The sequence below is a fragment of the Trichosurus vulpecula genome, chromosome 3 (assembly GCF_011100635.1).
Source record: "Trichosurus vulpecula isolate mTriVul1 chromosome 3, mTriVul1.pri, whole genome shotgun sequence".
In the NCBI taxonomy this organism is placed as follows: domain Eukaryota; kingdom Metazoa; phylum Chordata; class Mammalia; order Diprotodontia; family Phalangeridae; genus Trichosurus; species Trichosurus vulpecula.
This window is the reverse complement of record NC_050575.1, coordinates 22127176-22136353: the sequence shown is the minus strand read 5'-3', so window position 1 is coordinate 22136353 and position 9178 is coordinate 22127176. Positions and strand designations below refer to the sequence as shown.

Sequence of the window (9178 nt, the reverse complement as noted above, 5' to 3'; positions counted from 1 at the left end):
CCCTCCAGACTTTACAGAATGCTTTAACATTCTCTCAAGCACTTAAATATACTTAGGGGCATACATTTCATTTCATTTCACCTGTGATTTCATTCGTACGGGAAAAGCTTCCCCTCTGGCACTTGGAGGTTGTATGCTGTCCAGGGTACCTCAGCTAGAATGGGTGGGACCTGAACCAAGGTTGTCACAACTCCTCCGCCAGCCCTCTCTCCGTGACGGGACGCTGCCTCTCCACAAATATACTTACATGTATATTTTGATTTTAGCTGTTTGTGCACTCCTATTATCTCAGTCTTAGGAAGTTAAACAATCTGAGACACTTCTAGTTCAATTCACAGATTTCCAGAAATCCCCCAACCAGTGGTCATGTAGTCACTGCTTCAAATGCCCCCAAGAATGGGATACTCATTACTTGAGAAGGCAGCTCATCTTCCCTTAGGCGGTCATAATTCCCTATTAGACTAGCTATGAGGGCGGGAGCTGTCCCTCAGCTAAACTATGAGTCTTCCATCACTTGCCATGTTTGTTGAATTGAGTTTGGCAAAGTCACCAGGGACTCATACCCAGCCCAGCCCTCAGCTCCTGCTCAGAGACACAACCCTTTAACAGAGTAAGGAGGCAACACAAAGCTGTGTGACAAAAGAATGATTTATTTGAACAATCTATGATAAAATTATATAAAATAACCCATTTTCTTAAAGACATCTACAGTGTCACCTGGGAATCAAATGTACAGATACTGCCTCCAATTCAGACAAAATAAATTACCACTCAGTGGGAAAGGGTAGGGGGAACAAACCAAACCGGAAAGAAAGGTGTAAGCTTGTGAATTCCTCCCCTCCAAAAAAAATTATACAACTATCATGAAGGAGAGGGAGTGGGGTGGAAAACCAGAGAATCAACCAGTGGCAGAGCAAGTTGATGAGTGAGAAAAGATGGACATTGATCATTTGTAAGGTACACGGACACACTCATGCATATGGCTGGCCCAAGACAGAGGGTAGAGCCATCTCTCTCATTATATATACACCCAATGGCTGGGTCAGCAATGAGGAAGCACCAGGCAGCAGAGAGCGTGACCCCTCCCTCACCACAGGCATGCTTCAGTCTAGCCAGTCCTGGAGGGGGCCACAGAGGAATATGAGCTTAGGCGAGCATACTCCAAGGATGCTGCCAAGGCTGAATTAGGAAGCAGAGAAAGGAACCAGGAGAAGCCATACACTTATCTTCTATACTTTCTTCTGTTTTTAGTCTTTAAAAAAAGTTTAAAAACAGAACTCTTAAACAGCTGCATGTAAACATAGAAACACTCCTGAGTTGGCCACAGGCCCAAGAACCCCCAGATCATTGGATACCATCAGACTCACACTTTGCCAGGGCATTTGAACCTTCTCAGAGCATTTGCACCATTAGCATTTTTCCTCAAGCACTCATCAATACAGCTAATCTTCCTAGACTAGGATAATGGAAGGGGGTGGGGTGGGAAGGGGCCATCTAACACCATCCAGCCAAGTCTCTGTTGGCAAACTCTGCTCTCCTCTGAGGCCTGACCTTTGGGATGCCTGGTGAATGGAAGGGGGGATACAAACCCAGAGTCTATGTCCTGGTCTCACCTGGGTCTGGGTGGGGGCAGGAAAGCCAAGGAAGGATGAGACTGGAGTAGCTCTTTGGCTTATTGGGCTGGGAAAGTGAGGGAGAAAAGGTGTGTAACAGACCCAGCTAAGTTAGCATGTGCCCTGTTGGCAAAGAATCCAGGAAGAGCCTAGGAAAAACTATAGAAATATTCATGCTGTAAAAATGTCTCCAGACTCCAAGTTTTGGGGTTCAGATTCAAATGGCCCATTCTACATTTATAGAGATTTTCCCAAGCACTCCCAGGCACCTGGTTCACTGTCATAGCACTGAGGGTGAAAGGAGGGGTGCTGCAAGTGGAGAGCCCATCCTAAGCCCAGAGAAGTGAAGGAATTTGGCCAAGGTCACACAGCAAGATGGTGGTGTACACTTTGCCCTCCCATCCTCCCTGCGGCCCTACAGCTGGGACTTCCATGCCACTATTTTTGGTAGTCAGTCAGTGATAACAGTATCTAATTCCTGGAAATTCAGAAAGCAGCAGAGGATGGGGCAGGGACAGGGCTCACAACGAAGAACACTCTTCATTGTGCCCCTCTAGGGGGAATTTGAAGAAAGCTATTTGAGGAAGGACTTGGGCAAGGGAAGAAGAGATGGAAAAAAATGACTACCTCCTCTACCTTGTCTTCTTCCAACTACAGACTGAAGGCTACCTCAGCCCCAGAGCTGGGGGGTCCTGACTCTGGCTGACCATAACTCTTCCTGGGAGTGGTCTGATTTGGCCTAGTAAAATCAGGGTCCCAATCTTGACATTTCCCTAACTGCAGTCAGCCGGACACTAGGGCAGGCTTATGGGCAAAGGGGTGTCCCGAGTCTGGGGCCAGGCCAGGAAACAGGTGGAGGAGAGCAGCCTTGTTTTCCCCTGGAGTACAGGAGAATATTGGGAAAGGCAAGGGCTCTGGCCTCAGGAACCACAGTCTGACATTCCCATTGATGCTTCAACTTGGGGAAGTGGCTCGCTTTGGCTTCCAGTGGAGAGTGGAGACCTCTCTTCCCAGGCCAAACAAGACCCCTAAGCAATCAGCCTGCCTGCCAGCATTCTCACTGTGGGCAGGGTGACCAGGCAGACCCACCACTGCAAAGATTGGAGAGAAGATGCTAAAGTGAGCCCAGAGAAACCAGACCACGTGTGTGTGTCTACAAGTACATGTTTGTACATGCGCATGCACATGTCTGTGCTCGTGTGGGCAGTATGCTTTTGTGCACGCTGTATACATGCAAGCTGTATGTAAGTGCTTCGTGCCCTTGTGAGTACATATGTGTATCTGGGTGCACACGTGACTGCATTCTGTACAGGTGCCTATTTATCACCTTGTCTGCTCATCTTAGAGTTGCCGAGACAAAGGAAGCCTCTCTAAGGAGTGTGCAGAGCAAGGGGCACTGGGTCTCTCCTGAATGCCTGGCAATTTGGCAGGGTGAATTGAGTCAAACAAAAGGCATTTTTTTTGCTGTGAATAACGAACTAAGTTTTTGTCTCCTGATCTCTTAGTGCTGGCACTGACCAGCCCCTGGTACCACAGGGGAGGCACCAGTCCTGTTTGACTAATATGGGCACCACCAAGGAGAATGATGCTCACAGCCCCCTGCTCAGCCTTGTCTCCCTCCCTGGGATAGGACTGTCAAGGGGAGACTGGGCAGTGGCGGCGGGGTGGGGGGAGTATCCAGCCTTGGAACTACTAACGGTCTCCCCCAAATGCAGCCAAACAGTGTCCATGGGTACACATCTCCCAGGAGGCTGAATTCCCTGACCATTCTACTCTTCACAAAGCTCTCCTTCCATGGAACAGCTCCCACACTCACTGACAGCACTCCACCTCAATCCTGGGGGAATTACCTAATGGCCCCCCATATGTAAGTCTCTCCCACAGATGGAACTCTTTTGGATCAGGCCATGGGCTTCTATCTCCTGTCTCCCCCTGGACTGTAAGTTCCTTGAGGGAAGGGAATCTCCTTTTACTGTCTTCTTGTCAGAGCATGAGCATAGGGCATAGGGCATGGCACACTGAGTAAGAATTCACTGAACAGCCACTGACTGACTGTTTGACCCGATAATGCTGGTATCCTTTAAGCTGCTGTGAGGGCTAGATCCAGGAGGGCTCATTCCTAGGGTAATCTGGCCAAAGCCTGTGGGAAGAGCACCTGTTCCCTGAAGAACCACATGCAGGTGGCTCCCTAGCCCCTAAGGGACACCAGCTTCCTAAGAGCAAACTTTTTCCTCCTTTGTAAAAGCTAAAGAATGAATACCAAGACGAGACTCAAATCAGGCTAAAAGGACAATGATTTGGCCAGAGAGCGACCCTAGGCCTAGCTAATTCCAAGGTCAGTCCAAAGGCAGGTCTAGAAAAACCTTAATGCCACCTAGGCTTATCTGGTACCCTAGAAATTCAGAGCCTGGTGCTAATGCCAGATATAGGACATGCCCGTCAGGGGACTTGGAACCCATCCCATGCCACTGGATCAGATCCTTAAGCTTATGAGCCGGTCCATGCAGACCCAACATTAGGGGATGTCCATGGCCCTGGGAATGGATGGAACACATCATCAAGGTCAAGACCTGATAGCCATGGACAATGAGTGAAAGAGAGGGGTGTGATTACTAGACTAGGGAGGGCAGAGGAGCCCAGGAGAGGTGCACAGCTGGGCTATCCATTTGGCACATGTGGGATATCTGACGTGGCTAGTTGTCTAACAACTGCCTTAGGCCCAATAGGCTCAATTTCTTTGTACAAAGTGCCAAAGACTGACACAATAGCCCACAATCACATACACACACACAACACTACCACACCACTGGAATCACAGGGGCCAGCGGCGATGACGCAGGACACGGCTTCATATCACAAACTTCTCTGCCTCGGGAAGGAAGGCGGCGTCCTGGAGTCGGGTTGAGCTGCAGGTGGAGTTCTGGGTGTGGTTTTTCATGGATGGTGTCAGGGAGCCCCCCACTTCCTCAGGAGGAGGGGCTGGGCTAATAGCAGTCCTGACCTTATTGGCTGGCCTTAGCGTTGACCCCGATGATAGCCTGTTGCCAGTCATGATATCCAAGTTCCCAGTGGGGTCAATGATTGCATTGATAACTGAAAGGGGGACCAGAAAAATGGGAGTATTAAATGTGGACAGGAATGGTAAACATTCACAAATCACAAGAGAGAGAAAGGATCCTTTGCTCACCCCATCCTCACAGGGTATCTCATCTAGCTTCCCGTTTCCAGCCTGTAGCTCTCCCTACCTGAGAAGCAAATTCTGAATTCCAATAGTATCTAAGTTCCTTAAGAGGAGGAACTATCTCATGCCGGGCTTTGTGTTCCCAGCGCATAGAATCATACTAGTGCTTAATAAATGCTTGTTGATAAATGTTTGTATGCCAAGGTCATTGATCTATTATTGCAGAAATAGGATATCATATTGCTACCTAATCTATCCCAACTTTTCCTAGCCTTCTAGGGTCAGTGCAAGTCAAACTTTCTAGAATCTCAACCCAGGGGACACTGATCTTCTTCTTCTCTGAGTTCCTCCAGTGGCTGAGGCCCAGGTGAACACAATTTTCAGTGTATACAATATTCAAAAAAATTATTTCTAACCACAGATCCTTTCCTGCTGTATGCCCAGTCCAACATTCCACTCCATTGCAGGTGAGCTATGTCTCAGCATCTATGCTAGGCCATATTAGGCTAGGTAGGGTTCCCAACCTGGATCTGCCTGAGCAGAATGTCTGAAGTCACTAACCTTCTAGCTGTTTCTGGACTCTCCTTAGTTCCTTCAGAATGGAGCTGATCTCCTAGGGAAAAGAAAGAGGCATATCAAAGTTTGAAAGGCTCTCAGAGGTCTTGTACAATTCATTTCATTTCTCAAAATTATTTTTTTAGTACAACTTTATTTTTAACTCTAAACTCTCTACCTACTTCCACCTCCTTCTCCACCCATTGAGAAAGCAAGAAAAACAAAACCCATTACAATATATATAGTCAGACAAAACAAATTCCCACATTAGCCAAGTTCAATGAGTATACATACATATGCTTACACACATATATGTAAAAAGAAAGAAAAAAGATGTTTCAAATTGCTCTCTGAGTCCATCAATTCTCTATCTGGAGGTGGAGAGTATTTTTTTTATCATGAGTACTTTGGGACTGTGGTTGGTTATTGTGCTGATCAGTCACTAAGTCTTTCAAAGTTTATTATCTTAGCAATAATTGTTATTGTTATGATATAATATATAATTAGATATATTTATGTTTATTATTTAAATATTAAATATTTTAAGTTAATAAAATTTAAATTATCAAATATATCAAAATATTATATCTAATATAATAATTATTGTTATTGTATAAATTGTTCTACTGGTTCTGCTCACTTTACTTTGCAACAATTCATAAAGGTCTTCTCAGGGTTTCTGAAACTATACCCTTTTCCTTACATTTCTTATAATACAATAATAATACATCACATTTATATACCATAACTTGTTCACTCATTCCCTAGTAGATGGGCATTCCCTTAGTTTTTAATTCTTTGTCTCCACAGAAAGAAATGCTATAAATATTTTTGTATACATGGATCCTTTTCTTCTATCTTTGATCTCTTTGGAGGTATAGACATCTAATAATAGCATTATTAGTGGGTCAAAGGGTATGAACAGTTTAATAGTTTTTTGAGGGTATGGTTCCAAATTGCTTTACAGAATGGTTGGACCAGTTCATAGCACCAACAACAGTACCTTAGTATACCTATTTTCCCATAATCTCTCCAGCATTTGTCCTTTGCCTTTTTTGTCATCTTAGTAAATCTGGTGGGGATGAGGTGGTACCTAAGAGTTGTTTTAATTTATATTTCTCTAATTAGTGATTTAGAGACTGTTACATGACAATTAATAACTTGGATTTCTTCCTCTGGAAACTGTCTATTCATATCTCTTGAACATCTATCAAATGGAGAATGATTTTTATTCATGTAAATTTAACTCAATTCCATATATTTTAGAAATGAGGCCTTTATCAGAAAAATTTGCTGTGAAGATTTTTTCTCCAGTTTCCTGCTTTTCTCCTAATTTTAGCTACATTGGTTTTGTTTGTAAAAACTTTTTAATTTTATCTAATCAAAATTTTCCATTTTGCCTCCTGTGAATGTCTTTATCTCTTGTTTGGATATATCTCCTATCCATAGATCTGTCAGGTAATTTCTTCCATGCTCCACTATTTTGCTCAAGATATCACCTTTTACATCTAAATCATGTACCCCTTTTGAGCTTAACTTGGTATAAAGTGCAAATTTAATCTGTGCCTTGTTTCCACCAGACTACTTTCCACTTTTACCTGATTTTTCAAACACTGTCTATAGTATTGGAATTGTTTGCAAATATTTGGCAGAATCATTTATAAATCCATTTGGTCCTGGGTCTTTTTCCTTTGAATTAATTTATGATGGTTCAATTTCTTTTTCTAAGATAGGGTTATTTAAATATTCTATTTACTATTCTGTTAAACTGGACAATTTTGCAATGTGGTCCCATTGTTATGATTATCTTTGATCACAATATTAAATATTTCTATAATTTGTTCTTTGACACCATGCATTCTTTAGAATGAAATTATTCAGTTTCCAGTTAATTTTTAATATATGCTTCAAAAGCTTTTCATTGAATGTAACTTTTATTGCATTATGGTCAGTAAAAAATGCATTTGATATTTCTGCTTTTCTACATCTATTTGTAAGATTGTTTATACCCTAATACAAAGTTAGGTTTTGTGAAGGTGCCATAAACAGCTGAGAAATAGATATACTCCTTCCTATTCCCATTCAATATTCTTCAGAGATTTATCATATCTAAATTTTCTAAAATTCTATGCAGGTCTTTAGCTTCTTTCTTGTTTATTTTTTGGTTCAATTTATCTAAGCCTGAGAGAGATAAATTGACATGCCCCACTATTCGAATTTTACTGTCTATTTTTCCTGTAATTTAACTTTTCCTTGAAAAATTTAGAAGTTATGCCATTTTGTTCATGTATGTTTATTATCAATATTAATTTGTCATCTATGGTACCTTTTAGCAAAATGGAGTTTTGCTGGTTATGTCTTTTAAAGTAGTCAACTTTTGCCTTTGCTTTGTCTGAGATCATGATTGCTACCCTTTTCTTTTTACTTCAGCTGAAGCATAAAGAGATTCTGCACCAGCCCCTTATTTTAACTCTGTGTGTATCTTTCTGCTTCAAGTGTGTTTCTTGTAAACAACAGATTGTTTGATTCTGATTTCTAACCCAATCTGTTATCCTTTTCCATTTTGTGGATGAGTTTATCAAATTCACATTCGTAGTTATAATTGCTAATGATATATTTCCTTCCATCTTATTGTCTTATACTTATCCTTCTCTTTTTGTCTGCTCCTCCTTAAAAGTATGTTTTGCTTCTAATGACTTCTTAATTCTCCCCTTTTCCTTCCTATTTCCTGCTGGATGAGGCATTTTTGCACTCAACTGTGTGTATATGTATTCTTCCTTCCTTTAATGAGTTCAAATGGGAGTGAAGTTCAGGTGTTGTCTGCTCCCCCATCTGACCCACAGACACTGTCTCCTCCTTGTTGTATAAACTCCTCTTATCGTATCCCATTTATGTGACATAATTTTTCCCATTGTTCTTCTCCTTCTCCCCCATCTCAGTGCACTCTTTCCGCCTCCCCGCCCCCATTCCATTCTTCTTTTGAGATCATCCAAACACAACAGAATCACACCCAGGCCCTCTACCCAATTAGACTCCCTCTAGGACCCCTAGTGATGATAAAGTTCTGATAGGCTGTATGTATTATGATGCATGTAAGAATGCAAACAGTTTAACCTTGTTTAGTCTATTATGATTTCTCAATTGTGTTTACCTTTTTATGCTTCTCTTTACTCCTATGCTTGTATGTCAGATTTTCTGCTCAGTCTTTTAATCAGGATTGCTTGAAAGTCCTCTAATAGTTAAAGAACCATTTCCCCCCCTGTAGGATTATACTGTTTTTCTGAGTAAGTTATTCCCGGTTGTAAGCCTAGGTCCTTTACCTTCCAGAATATCATATTCTAAGCCCTCCAGTCCTTTGGAGTGGTGGCTGCTAAATCTTATGTGATCTTGTTTGTGGATCCTTGGTAGTTCAATTATTTCTTTCTGGCTGCTTGCAGTATTTTTTCCTTGACCTGGGAGCTCTGGGTTTTGGCTATACTATTCCTGAGAATTTTCATTTTGGGGTTTCTTTCAGGTGACTGGTAGATTCTTTTGATTTCTACTTTGCCCTCTGGTTCCAAGATATCTGGGCAGTTTTATGATTCCTTGAAATGTGACATCTAGATTCTTTTTGTTATTGTTGTTAATGGCTTTTAAATACTCCAAGGATCTTAAATTATCTCTCCTTGATCTGTTTTTCAGATTAGCTGTTTTTCCCTAGGAGATATTTAACATTTTCTTCTATTTTTTTTCAGTCATTTTATTATTTCTTAAATCATTAGCTTCCATATGGCTATTCTAATTTCAAAGAGTTATTTTCTTCAATAGGGTTTCATACCTTTTTTTCAAG

General features: G+C 41.9%; 1 protein-coding gene across 2 annotated transcripts in view; it reads right to left on the bottom strand.

Annotated features, from left to right (window-relative positions):
* Positions 1-630: 630 nt before the first annotated feature.
* Positions 631-9178, bottom strand: part of CEP170B (centrosomal protein 170B) — a 124069-nt gene continuing 115521 nt past the window's right edge. For both annotated transcript variants that reach the window (XM_036748758.1, XM_036748759.1), the window contains exons 18-19: positions 5356-5407; positions 631-4706 (exon numbers count right to left, since the gene is read on the bottom strand). In XM_036748758.1, coding sequence (XP_036604653.1) covers positions 4462-4706; positions 5356-5407 — 297 coding nt within the window. In that variant the 3' untranslated portion in view covers positions 631-4461. The remainder of the gene's footprint in view (positions 4707-5355; positions 5408-9178) is intronic.